The sequence below is a fragment of the Lissotriton vulgaris genome, unplaced genomic scaffold, assembly GCF_964263255.1.
Source record: "Lissotriton vulgaris unplaced genomic scaffold, aLisVul1.2 SCAFFOLD_516, whole genome shotgun sequence".
Classification (NCBI taxonomy): Eukaryota; Metazoa; Chordata; class Amphibia; order Caudata; family Salamandridae; genus Lissotriton; species Lissotriton vulgaris.
Window position 1 is genome coordinate 758,374 of NW_028249857.1, and position 14,706 is coordinate 773,079.

Below are 14,706 nucleotides of genomic sequence, written 5' to 3' on the forward strand. Positions count from 1 at the left end.
ACCTCCTTACACAGATTTGGGTGATTTTATATCCAGCATCATGTGTCTGAGGCACATTCTAGTCACTGGGTCAGTTATCATGGCAATCATCACGCACCAATGGGTTAGAGAACTCCTTGTATTAAGGCATCAAAGTTAATGGATGAAGGAATCTTTCAGATACTATAATCCCAATCCATTTATCAAGATGTGAAAGTAACTGGATTAAACTTTCAGATACTATAATCTGAAAAATATTGAATGCCCAAGAAGAATTAATGTTTTATTTAATATATTATCCAGTTCCTCTAATGGATGATTAAGAAAAGTTGATGTTTTCACTCTGTAAAATCTTCGGTTGAATAGAGTTAATACCATGATATGAAAACCCCATGGTATAAACTGGTAATATGATTGTATTCCTGAAACCACATCATTACAATGTACAGGAGTCAGTTTTGAAGATTCTAACATTGCTGAGCAACTTGACTTCTAGATGCTAATAGGTGCTTATGATTATCTAGCAGCAAGTATCCCTTGATAGAGAGAGGATTGGTTCTACTTTTTATTTGGACAAACCATGTATGACATAGGTACATTAATGTGTCTCCAAATACAAAAGAAAGACAAAAATAAAAAAATAAAAATGTTGCAGGAGCACATATTTCATTGATCATAATCACACATTATTTCACGATGCAAAGAAACGTCATGTACAGCCTTCAAAAAAAAGAACGGACAGTTGCAAGTAAGAAAATGTTGTATATCAAGATGGTGTAGACGGAGAACACTGATATACGAATGACTGCTCATTGCATTTAGGTTCCAGACTGGTAAATGGAATTAGACAAACTATATCGAGACAGGTGCTGAATCCTGTAAAATGATATATCAGAACATTTTATTTTATTTTATTTTGGAAGTTTACTGTTTAGATATTGAGCTGAAAATGATAAATGTGAGTCAGGATTGCAAGACCTGAGCATTTTTATAACCAAAGACCTGAATCAATAAGAGAGTCTTTGCAGTTTGGGGATGTCATTCAGGGTGTCTGTGCTTCCCTTAGGTTTTAGCTCATATGTGAAATCTAACTCCTGATGAAGAAGCCATTGTGCTCTAAGATTTTCCTAGATTGAAAAATTTCAAATGTGTTTCCTTCAGATGTTATATTAACTATAAAGCAGCAAATTCAAGGTGATAGAAAAATGTTAACTTTTTAAAATATGTTTAATAAAGAGTGTTCAAATGACTATGATGGTTAATTAATGATACAGATGAGTGATTCATCATAATGGAATTTCGTAATTATGTCGTGAAGCTTTATTTGGTGGCAAATATTTACACCACCATTAGTGTGCATGAGTTTGTTTTAAGACGGATGGAACTATAGTAGAGAACAGATAAACAATGGGACAACAATTTTTTCAAGTTATATTTAAAATTATGCATTGAGATATTTTGGGCGTTGTCCCTTCCCTTAATCAGATACTTATTTTCATTGCATTTTCTGTAGTCCTCCCCCCAAACCTTTTAGTTAATGCATTTCACTTCTTTGTGTTCGTTTATTTGAACACTTGTTTCTTTATTTTCCGATTATATAGCAATGTTGCTTATTGATTCCGACATCTCTCATCACTTTTGGTGGAGTTGAGCTTTGCACTCCACAAGCACTGCTTTTGATGAGACCAAAGGTATGTCAAGTGAGATTTTCACCTGCCAATGTGGCAACTCAGTAAAAGTTCTGCCACAACTACCATGTTGGCAGCTGCTCACAGGGAAACAACGTAAATAGACACAAGGGGAGCTTACGCAAGATGGCGCTAGTCAAGAGCAGTCACACATGACTGTACCCTCGAGCCTCAGGGCTGATTCAGGGGAACTTTATTGTAAGACTGCTCTCCATACCTTGTAATAGTCCGCGGGGTCAACAGCTGAGTGACACTTTGCAAAAGGAGTCTCGGAGTTTGTCAGCTTGGAACACCAATGCTCGGCATAGGTTTCTGAAAGACAAGAGATGCACAGGGGTGTTATGGTTTATAGTTCCCTCAGAAAGTAGCTGGTCTAGCTTGACCACCCAATTGTGTCCAGCCTGCTGAAACAATTTTATTAAATGCTCAGGGCTTTTCTAGCCACCCCCAGATAAAATAGACCTACTTCTCCGACTACACACACTCAAAGAAAATGTTCATGTCTAGTTATGTTTAGCAAGCATACAAAGGGCAAATACGCATTATCCTAGTACGACAGTACAGTGGACGATCATGTATGCATTCAAAATGTTGACTACTTGCAGTGGAGAGCTGGGGTGCCACTTTCTCCCAGACAATAGCCTCAGTGAGGATAGGTGACCATGAATAAACAGTAGTGAAAAGCATTTTAACAGAGAAGGCCGAAACTTGGTTGGTAAAGGATAACAGAGAAAGTAGACACAGGAAAATAAAAAAATTTAATCAAATTAGAAAATTTGACACTTATACATCAAAGCAATTAGCGCAGACACAGATCTGATACGTCCAGTCCTGCATTAGCAAGTTTGGTAAAAAAGTGATTCAAAATTGATCTGAGCAGTATGCAGAATGAATGGAAAGGCAGAGCATTCAGTGGTTGAATTGAACATGCAATGGAACTGCACATCATGGAATCTATCAGCATAATACGAAATGAACAGCATAGCACAGAAGGGAGACGTCTATCGTGGAATTTACCAGCATGGCCAAGAATGGAAAAGAATGCCAGACGTTGAGACATCATTGCATTAAATATAAAAGCAAATCATAGAAAGGAACTCCAGATCATGGAATGAAAAAACATACCCTGCAACACGGATGCAAATTGAAGGTAGCCAGGGGTAGCAGCTACTTCCGCTGCCTGCCTTTTGGTACCCCAGCACTACTTGTGCTACCTCTAACCTTAAGGGCCATGAGGCTGAGGCAGGAAAAGAGAGTAAACTATGTTCTGGTGATTCCATTGCTTGTCCATTCCCTGACATCTACCAATCTAAGTAATCACACTTGGTCATGATGGGGCTTGGTTACTCCTGGCGTTTGGGCACACTGCTGTACTTGGCATGAAGTGCAGCAAGCTAGCATGAAATGAGGCACCATGAAAAACAAAAGGAATGGTTAAGATGGACAGGAGAGGAGGGCCCAGCATGTGGACTGGAGTCAGGGTTGCAAGCATGCATGTCGTTGTGGTGTGGGAGCCATACCGCTCTCGATGTTGAGGCTGCAGGGGTCATCCAGCCACTCGGGCTTGTCAGGGCAGCTAGGCTGAGCCTTCCACGTGTTTGCAAATGCTGAGGCTGTAGCTTCCACTAAACCACTGGCTGTTTTAAAATCGTCCAGGGCTTTGGAGTTGAAGTTTCCGCAGAGACCTGTCAGCGTGGAAGAAAAGGGTGTTAGTGAACATGGCATTCAACTCCTCAAAGTCACTGAAAAATTGTGGTCATATCATGGGTCAGCAATAAGGCCTATCAACATTTCTTAGGTGAAATTACCAGATTCAGATGAGCTGAAGTTGTGCTGCCCATTACTTTGTAAGAGACTAGGCGTGGTATGTCTCTGACCTGGTGACATGCTGCTATTTAAAGCAAGCAGGTTAGAGGCCTTGATCTGTGACCTGGAGGTTTGACAGGACTTGAGCTCTGGAACATGTTGTTGAAAATCTGATTCCTGAGCTTAGTTTACACCCAACTTCCTAGGAACAGCAGTTGAGACATATATGACCTCAGGGTGCCATCTGCCTTGCTCCCTACGGCAAACTGTGGAGCCAATTCAAACCCTTCCATTTAGATTCCACGCGGGCCTCAGAGGATAATTAAAATGTTCTTCCCTGAACTTGAATTACATCTTGGTCACTTTCATTTGGCTGTACACACTTTCACTGCTGATATTAAGTTCCAAAGTGCACACAGCAAATACGGTGACCAGCTACAAAACCACTAACCGGTGACATTGGGCTTCTACCAACTGTATGTAACTAGACGTCATAAATGTTACCTGACCTTTTGTTCTACCTTTCTCTCTTTAACTCACTGGCACTGACCCCGGAACCTTAGGTTTCCTCTTCCTCTTTGTGACTCGTTTTGAAGCATTCAGTCCCCTGACATTGGGCTTTGCCCAACTCTTAGCGACTCCAATAGCTGACTTTGTTCTGTCCTGCTCCCTGCGAATGACTTTAAGGCTTTGACCTCTGCTGTGTGATCTCTGTAAGTGGCTGGACAGAAGAGCTACCTTGCAATGTTCCCCGCGCGGACTGCTCCATGGTGATGTAGAGCTGCATGGTGGGCTTCAGCTGGATCTGCATCTGGAGGCCAGGGTCCACCTGCACGATGATGTTCGAGGAGGTAGGCTGCATGATGGAGAAACTCGCTGAAAAGAGAAGAAAGACAGTTTAAAAGCCTCATATAGACACACAACACATTTCTAGAGAGATGGTGGTACCCAAGTCAAGAACAGGAAACAGGCTCACCTTGCCTGCTCCTCAGGCACAAATAGGACAATGTTAAGGGGCTAATGTGACAAAGGATCAATACTGTGATTTTATTTACTGGCAATTGATACGTCATGACACTTCTGCTGTCATGGGGTAAATCAATTTCCTTAATTTGAGGATGAATCACTGTCACTCAGAGGGGTTTGTGGACAGTGTCCTCAATTGCTGCAGAGGCCAATGAAGGGGATTTACCAGCTGGAGCAGGCTTTAGATGCGTGTTTGTCGAGATGGGGACATCCATTTTGAACACAAACTACTTTTCACGGCGTGAAAGAAATGTTTACACTTCAAATGTTGATCTCCTGCACATTACTAGCAAGAATGGAGGTGTGCGTGTTTAAAGGAAAAGAAAAATATACCCGTGTGAATCGTCATCTGATCTCGTTCTATTGAGAGTTTAAGTGAGCGAACGAAGGAACTTTGTAGAGTAGTGCGTAGAGGTGGGAAATCTCAGAAAACACCATCCACTGGCTAACACTAAGTGTCCTAATACATAATCTGCCCCCTCTTGACGCTTTTTGGCAGTATTTAGGGAGAAAACTAGCACTTGAGCAGATTTGCATACAGGGAATTTTCTCGTGTTGGGTGCATAGGCAACGCTTTTAGCTTATCTCAGTAAAACAATGTATGCAGGCAGGAGTCATTGTCTGAAAAACTTTTGCTTGTGTACAATCTAGCAGCAATGAGGCATCTTTGGATACGCGTAGAGACATTGTTTAACGTAGCCATTCGTGACTTAGCATGCATAGATAGTAGGAAGACAGGGGACAGCCACGTGTACATTAAATGCATTCAAGAGATTGCCTCTTGCACTTTGTGTGCAGTTAGGGATTGTGGGAGAAGATCTCCTTCCACTTTAAATGCATCCCAATTTGGTCATATGCTAACTCGAGTTGTGTTTACAATGTTCTCCAACTTGTACCAACATCACCAAGATCAACAGTCATTGTTGTCGTTTCCTTTTGTTCCCCATAAAGAATTGAAAAGTGGCACTAATAAACTAAAAACTGCTCCCAGAGACCTCTTTGCAGTGTACCAAGGACACTTCAACCGCCCTTGGCTACAGGCATACAATGTATACTTTGGACCCACAAACTAACGGTGAGAATGTCTGCACTTTCAATGTAATGCTGCCATGAGAGAATCCTTGACTGTATTCTGAGGTAAATTGTTTCTTATTGCTTGTTCTCTACTGGCGCATATCCTGAGCAACGCGTACTCATGTACAATGTATGACTTTCTTTGTCTGACGTCCTATAAAAGGATGTAGACTTCCAAGGGGAAGAAAGCTCCCCTTCTCCACTCTTAGAAGGCAAATCTATGCCGAATTTCACTTAGAACCAGCGGCGGCCGGCACAGGTAAGTGTGGTAGGGAGGGGTAGGGCGGGGTGAAAGAGGATTCGAAGTAGACACAAGGCAGAATAGGTCTAATTAAATAAATAAATAAATAACTATTCAGTCGCCTGTGGACTCCCCCCCCCACCTACGTCCCCCCCCCCCCCCGGGGTCCCACCCCGCCACACCACACTACTGCGCTGTCTGAGCCGGCCGCCACTGCTTAGAACTGTACTGAGTTTTTTGTACTTATGACTCATATGCTTGCTGTTAAATCTCCCAAGGGAATATATTTTGAAACCTGTCTAATATTATTTATATAAACGTTAAACCTACAACCATTATCTGCCTCGTTAATATTAGAATATTTATCACCTGCTACTGAGTGACACCTTCAGTTGGGAAGCACTGACGTCCATAGTGGGACTACACCGCTCCCAGTCCTAGTTGTTGGGGCGCCCCATGAGTGGTATATAAGGAAGAGCGAGCATGCCGACAAGTCCATTCACTTGGTTAGTATGCACACACAGAGTGCACGCACTAAGCACGAGTATCGTGGCAGGCATGAGAACTGCACTTGCACTTAATATGCACTGCACACATGACAATTGCACATGCACAGTGCTATAGTATATGAAAGCCAGAGACTTGCACTTTGTGTGCACAGGTTGTGACTCATGCCAGGGCTAAGCATATGTGCAGTGTACGCAGGTTGATACCCAGTATGTGCACAATGCATAACGGCTAGAGATTTTTGGGAGTGTAGAATCTGTATCAGGGCTCGAGTCGGGGGTACACACGGATGGACGGCGTTCCCCAACTCTTTTCACAGGGTGGACGCCGTCCCCCCTGCCAAGAAGCTGGGCCCCACAGAAACATGGTAAACGTGTCCCGGTGTCATTTTCAGACACCGGGACACGTTCAGCACGTGACATCATGAGGTCATTTGCATATTATCAGTCCTCCCATTTCTTTGTATAGGACTTGTGCCCTGATCTGTATATCATACACATTTGGGGATGGAAGTAGGTGGTGGTGGTGAGACAACAACCCAATATCAGTGGAAGTTACAACAAAGTCTGGTTGCAGAGCTTTCCTCGGTAGTGTGACGTAGCGGCAAGCACCCTTAACCGAACTGTTCTCTCCTGCCAGGAGGTATCTGCTTTTAAGATAACACCTGAGACAGTAGTTGTTCTGATCTCTTACGGGGTTTTAAGCTTTCCCATTGGCTGCAGCCTTATTCCGTGAAATTTGCTTTATTAGTTCATAATGTTGTTCAATTCTGGCTTTTCATTTTCGTGAATAGATGGTTGTTATAATATATAATATATGTTATAATATATGTTCCTCTGCACATTACGTTCGTCCCTTTGTGGCTAGATCTGGTCTTCATGCATTTTAAAACAATTAAAAGAGGAATTTATGATCAACACTAATGTAACCCGTAACGCTAAGTAGTCTCTGATGGGGCGTCTCAAGTTGCCGCGTACAACTATATTACTGTGATGCAGGGGGCGTCATTCTAATAAATCTGCACAAAAGGAATATGAAACTGTTATGAAAGTACAAAGGACAAAGATATTCGGGGCGTGCCTTTGGGGGGGAGTACTACACCCCCCTAATAAATGTACTTTCTGATGAATAGTTAGGTACAGGTGCTTTCAGTCGGGGAGGCGTCTGTCGAATTTCACCTGGGATTTTTGCCTGCACAAACTGACATAAACACACACACTGGCTCTCATCTCTGTTTTGAAAGTCCTAAAACATATTTATGTTCCAAAATATTGTATGTCTCTCACTTGGCCGTCATAAGAATTCTGATTTCTCTCCCATTCCGTTGCCCTTTAAGCCCCTCTCATGCGCCCTGTTTGTCCTATGATGTATTTTAACCTTATATCAGGGACGGCCTTATGCATGTGCAAGCTGTGCACCTCCACAGGGCCGCCAAACCCCAGGGGCTGCCACGCCAATATATATCCTTAATATAATAATCCTCTGAGCATGGAAACATATTTGCATGGCCGCCCCCGGCAGGGATTTGGGGGCCTCTGGCTCTGTTCCACTTCCAAACACCCTGACCCCCCCCCCCTTCATTGGCCTCCGCTCCTGCGTTCCTCCGGGTTCCTGATTGGCTTCTTTTTTTCCCTACCCACTGCTGGCCATGTCGTGTGTCACAATACCCTCCTCCTCCTAAATGTTATCATTCTGGGACGAATTCGGAAGGGTAGGAGCAGCGGCAGGTACTGGTCATCTAACGCCTTTTCTGGATGTTTTATTTAAACACCTTCCTTAGCTCCGGGAGCTTTGCCCCGCCCTGACCCCCTCTTCCGGGGCCCCCTACCTACGCTCCCTGCCCAGGGCAGCCATGAGCCTAGAGCCGCCCCTGCTTATATGCGTGATTTTTGGAAAATCTGAAGCTCATACACCACCCCCCCTCCAATCTTGCTGACCAAGCTACGTCCTTGGAGATATTACACTACTCGTTTGTGCTCTTGTGTTACACCTGACAAACGTGTGCCTGCAGCTGTCTCCACCTTAGGCATAAAGGTGCCTCGTATAACTTCAACCCTGGTGACCATCGCTCACCAAACACCACACCCTCGGCTGGCTAGCTATCAAACTGAGGCCGGACAGAGAATTGCACACAGATTTGGGTGGAGATGTTTGTTGAAGGGGCAGAAAGGAGAATTGCTGTGTAATGAAAGCCACCTTTGCTCGGCTTCTGAGCCTTAAGAGAAAACAGTGATTGCTCCACGGTTTGCATGTCCTAAGGAGCTGCAGTTTACAGCCTCGTACACCCGGGCATCCTCCCTCTGCCCACTCCAGGGAGCCGCCACTGTCAATCATTAACACAGCAGCAAAGAGGAGAAAGGCGCATCCATGACAGGAAGAGCTCTTCAGTCCAGGAGGCTCAGCCAACAGCAGAGATGGGCGGCACCGGGAGATGCTGGCAATGTCAGGGGGCTTCTGAATTCTACAAGCATGGAAGGTGCGCCGGAGATCCTGCCCTCTGTGCAGACTGACAGTGTCATCCGTTCTGCAAACACTGCTAACATCAGGGAAATCCTCCATTCCAGATAGATTGCTGGCGTCCACACACACCTGCGGTGTCAGGGAGATCCGCAGTCAACAGACACTTTCAATGTCAGGGAAATAGCAGAGCTCAACGGCACTTTCATTGCAAAGGAGGTAATAGATCTCACAGACAATTTCAATGTCAGGGAACTAGTGGATCTCACACGCACTTTCAATGTCACGGAAATAGCGGAGCACACATGCACTTTCAATGTCAGGGAAATAGTGGAGCCCATAGGCACTTTCAATGTCAGGGAGATAGTGGAGCCCACAGGCACTTTAAATGTCAGGGAGATAGTGGAGCCCACAGGTACTTTAAATGTCAGGGAAATAGTGGAGCCACAGGCACTTTCAATGTCAGGGAAATAGTGGAGCCCACAGGCACTTTCATTGTCATGGAGGTAGTAGAGCTCACAGACACTTTCAGTGTCAGGGGGGCGGGGTCCTGGAATCCACAGATATTTTCAGTATCAAGAAAAAAATAGTGAAGCTCAGAGACACTTTCGATGTCAGAGAGACGCTGCAGTCCACAGACACTTTCAGTGTGAGGGAGATCCTGGAGCCCACAGACACTTTCAGTGTGAGGAGATCCTGGAGCCTTCAAATACTTTCAGTATGAAGGAGATCCTGGAGCCCACAAACACTTTTAGCGTGAAAGAGATCCTGGAGCCTACAGACACTTTCAGTGTGAAGGATATTCTGGAGCCCACAGCCACTTTCAGTGTGAAGGATGATCCTGAAGCCCACAGACACTTTTAGCGTGAAAGAGATCCTGGAGCCCACAGACACTTTCGGTGTGAAGGGGATTCAGGAGCCCATGGACACTTTCAGTGTGAAGGAGATCCTGAAGCCCACAGAAACTTTGTGTGAAGGAGAACCTGGAGCCCACAGACGCTTTCAGTGAGAAGGAGATCCTGAGCCCACAAACACTTTGTGTGAAGGAGATCCTGGAGCCCACAGACACTTTCACTGTGAAGGAGATCCTGGAGCTCACAGACACTTTCAGTGTGAAGGAGGCCCTGGAGCTCAGAGATACTTTCAGTGTGAAGGAGAACCTGGAGCCCACAGACACTTTCGTGTGAAGGAGATCCTGGAGCTCACAGACACTTTCAGTGTGAAGGAGATCCTGGAGCCCACAGACACTTTCAGTGTGAAGGAGATCCTGGAGCCCACAGACACTTTGTGTGAAGGAGAACCTGAAGCCAACAGACACTTTCAGTGTGGAGGAGATCATGAGCCCACAAACACTTTGTGTGAAGGAGATCCTGGAGCCCACAGACACATTCAGTGTGAAGGAGATCCTGGAGCTCACAGACACTTTCAGTGTGAAGGAGGCCCTGGAGCTCACAGATACTTTCAGTGTGAAGGAGATCCTAGAGCTCACAGACACTTTCAGTGTGAAGGAGATCCTGGAGCCCACAGACACTTTCAGTGTGAGGGAGATCCTGGAGCCCACAGACACTTTTAGTGTGAAGGAGATCCTGAGCCTACAAACACTTTGTGTGAAGGAGAACCTGGAGCCAACAAACACATTCAGTGTGAAGGAGATCCTGGAGCTCACAGACACATTCAGTGTGAAAGAGATCCTGGAGGCCACAGACACTTTCAATGTGAAGGAGGCCCTGGAGCTCACAGATACTTTCAGTGTGAAGGAGATCCTGGAGCCCAAAGACACTTTCAGTGTGAAGGAGGCCCTGGAGCTCACAGATACTTTCAGTGTGAAGGAGGCTCTGGAGCTCACAGATACGTTCAGTGTGAAGGAGATCCAGGAGCCCACAGACACTTTCAGTGTGAGGGAGATCCTGGAGCCCAAAGACACTTTTAGTGTGAAGGAGATCCTGGAGCCCACAAACACTTTCAGTGTGAAGGAGGCCCTGGAGCTCACAGATACTTTCAGTGTGAAGGAGGCTCTGGAACTCACAGATACTTTCAGTGTGAAGGAGATCCAGGAGCCCACAGACACTTTCAGTGTGAGGGAGATCCTGGAGCCCAAAGACACTTTTAGTGTGAAGGAGATCCTGGAGCCCACAAACACTTTCAGTGTGAAAGATATCCTGGAGGCCAGAGACCCATTCAGTGTACGGGAGATCCTGGCATCCACAGACATGTTCACTTTTTTGGATATCCTGAATGATCGTGACACTGGTAATTCCATAGAGATTATGAACTTGGGACAAAGCCGATGTTAGGGGGCCGCCCTGTGTTTGGTCAGGAATCCCAAAAACTCATGCTCTACCTAGAACAATGGCCTGTCAACAGAGGGAAATGAACAGATGAAATAGATCCTAAAAGAGAAAAACCGACCAGTGAAAGGAATTAGAAGGCTAGATAACGAAGCAAGTAAAGTAAAAAATAAAGACATTAAAAACAAAATATTGACATTGACACAAGCAGCACTATCCTGCTGTTATCACATTGACCACAAGTTCTCAGCATGAAATATCAGAAATCACCAAATGTTGAAATATATAGATGGTTCTAAAGTCTGCGGAAGACACAGCATCGGAAAGAAATGGACTCCACACGTAAAGCCTCCTCTAAGTGACAGAAACATAAGAGAAGGGACAAGGGATTGAAGAGATCAAAGTGATCACAGGGGCCTTCTCTGTGTCATTTCTATAACCTGGTTGCTTTCAGCTAAGATTTAAATAACCAGAAAATAAATACCGCTCAAGGACATGCCTTCAGTGCACATCACAAAACGGAGCATTGAGTCTAGGGCATTTCTCTCCAGTCCTTAAGTTGTCCTTACCTGCCACATAGGGCACAGACACCTGCCCGTCATTAAGCAATATAGTTCCATCTGCCTGAAAGGTCACCATCTGTGAAGAAAAAACACACATATTTTAATGGCTTCCGGGGCCAAACTAGTGTCCCCGGCCTACAAGACGGTGGGCACTGTAAATCTCCCTTGAGAAGGGAACATGAAAACTAGTTCGTTTTTATAGGAACTGGGCAGAGCTGTAGTCAAGGGAGAGGAGAGCGTGGCCGTGACGAGCTCAGCTCGTCATGAGTGCAGCTCCTCTGTTCCTCATGACGAGCTGAGCTCGTCACCAGCACGGCGGCGCCGCGTGCGCCCCTCTCCCCCCTCACAGAAGGTGAAAAACCCCTGCAGGGAAGGGGTTAATATGCATCTCGACTTGCATGAAAAGTATGCTGCAGGCTGTCTTCGAATATTCATGGCTAAGAACCTTTAGACAGGAGCAGTAGGCGTGCTTACATTCTTCTTGTTGTAGGTTAGCAGAACGACGGTCTTTAGGCACGTCTGTCTGTGTGTGGACCCACAGGAAGCCAGCTCACCAAGGATTACGTGAGACCCTTCAGTCACACCCTGAAAAAGAAATGGTGGTATAAGGAGGTTTATATTTGACACCAGGATTGTCCGTCTTCATGTGAGTACCAATGCTGCAGGTGACTAAGGAACATAATTACCACAACCAATACTGGCTGGATTTACAACTACCCAATAACCACCTAAAATGTTCATGCCGTACCTGCCAATGCTGGAAAAATGAAGGATGCAGTGTTGTATTCTGTATGGACATCCTTAGTTACAGTGAGGGTGGTAGACACTCTGCCATGGCCGCTGCTGCCATCATGCTGCTTGCGTTATCCCTAGTTTTCGCCTTTATCAGAACCCTTGGGGGAGCACATGCCGGCAATGGTACAGTCCAACGTTCCAACCCATTTAAAAATATTTAGGGAATGTTTAACTTTGTCCAAAACATTCCTGGACTGCAGCCAAAATAATACATGAGTCTCCCAGAATATTTGGGGAAGGGTGTTTTCCCCAAATAGTCTATGACTAGAGTTAGAACAGTAATAAACATCCCTGCGTTCACAAAACCCTGTGCTGCCGTTCGGTACATTTGTCCGCCAAGTAATTGCGGAAATAGCAAAGTGAATGGTAATCTAGCAAGGGGGCACCATTCACCATTATTCACATAACTGATTAATACAGTTCAGTTCAAGCTTCATGAACTGAACTGAACTGTATTAATCAGTTATGTGAATAATGGTGTACACTGCCCTACTATCTCCCCTCTTTTTGGTCTTTTTTTTACCTGAGTGCTCCTCACTAGTCTCTGAACAGACAGAATGCATCATGCGAATAAGATGACAGATGGGTGAAAGGTTGATGTGAGTGAAACCCAGTTATCCATTCACAAATCTGCCCATCAAATGTGGGCAGTGTTAAAAGGTAGTACCTTTGCATACACTTCAGAGGGACTGAGGTGTCTCAAACATTGAAGGATTAACTCTTCAAGATGCCATTCGACTAGAATCTGGTCATCACTTTTGGGCTTCGAACAATAGCAGATCGAAGACTACGGGGGGCGGGGGAGGTAGTGAGTTAGGAATATCAGGCAGGGACCTTGCCCCCCTTTGCTTTCACTGCTCCTATCCTAGTTTCTTGAACCCATAATATAAACTGTGCAGCTTTCGGAGGCAACTGTGAAGCTGCATATTACACAACATGAAATTCCTTAATAAATAAACAAATGAATCTTGCTTTTTTTAACTCAGTTATTGTGAATTGAAGCTTGACAATCACTTGAATCTGTCCAGTTAGTTATAGTACAGGTAGAACCGGGCAGCGTGGGATGTCACTATGTCTATATCCTGCTGTGGAGCTCCTCCCTTGGGTCAGTCCTGTAGGGCACACTGAAACCCATGCTTCATCAGTGCACCGCCTTTACCTTTGGACTGTTGGTAAGGGATACACTTGTGCTGCTAGTTTTGAGGCCTGGAAACAGTTTCCATGAACAGGTGGCTGACTTACTTTATAATGACTATGAAAGAGATTTTACATTATAATATGCTGAGCATGAGTAGTTAATCAATTACTGGCTTCTCCTTTGCATCATGGGTCTGGTAGTTTTGTTTTCCACATTTTAAAGGATGGACTATCGGTCCCAGACTGAAATGAAACAACTGAACTGGATGAGCTGCTCGTGGTATTCGGTACCTCAGGAGAGCGCTGCAGTGGCTTTCTATGGGCGCGAGTTGAACAGGTACCATGAACAGAGCATGTTCTCTAACTTAATAACAGACTGTTCCAACATTTCTTCCTTGAACAGCTTATTTTACAGGTTCATAATCCTCCTTTGCTGTCACCCAAAAACATACCCGCTCAATCATCTGCAGAATAATTACCTTTGATAAGACATAGTAACAGTCACCGTGGAAGGTGTATTTCTTCCCATCAAAGGTTGAGATATGCGATCCTCCTTCCACTGAGCAGACGCCAGGGCAGGGGAGGTTCTTACACACCCACTGTCCAGAATGACATACACTGAAAGAAAACAAACAAATATGTGACTCCTCAAAACTTGTGGACGAAGCAGTCACGTTAGAGTGACCTAGAGGAAAATATGAACGAACTGCCCTGAAAATTCAGCAGTGAAAATCAATATTGGATGAGGCTAAAGGGCTGGCACTACCTCAGAGCACTCCAGCTTAAAATGAACTGCGTATAGTAAGTTACGTTGAAAAGAACATATGAACAAGAACCTCTGTTAATATTTGCTGCGTTGTTGAAGATACCATATGTATAGGACCATTCGAGCAGTAACTAAATCCCATAGGTTTTACCCAGCTAAAAATAAATAACAGCCAAGTACTAAGTGACTACGAGCTGGATGAGAAAATGCAGCGTCTACATCTGGGCAAGGAAAACAGAGACAGGCCATAAGATGACCCCATGGTAAAGTCTAGGTACACGCCCAAGGTTGAAGACGTGAGGATTCATGTTATTGGCCAATATTATGATAGAAACATCCTATCAGAAGATGACTAGTCATCTGTTACCAACCACAGGGA

At 44.8% G+C, this 14,706-nt stretch overlaps 1 protein-coding gene across 1 annotated transcript in view; it reads right to left on the reverse strand.

The window, feature by feature from the left end:
• LOC147663471 (mucin-2-like) overlaps positions 1 to 14,706 on the reverse strand; it is a 175,798-nt gene that overhangs the window by 124,412 nt on the left and 36,680 nt on the right. The window contains 6 exon segments of the mRNA XM_086950423.1: positions 1,885 to 1,979; positions 3,188 to 3,352; positions 4,212 to 4,349; positions 11,636 to 11,705; positions 12,104 to 12,214; positions 14,041 to 14,179. Coding sequence (XP_086806549.1) covers positions 1,885 to 1,979; positions 3,188 to 3,352; positions 4,212 to 4,349; positions 11,636 to 11,705; positions 12,104 to 12,214; positions 14,041 to 14,179 — 718 coding nt within the window.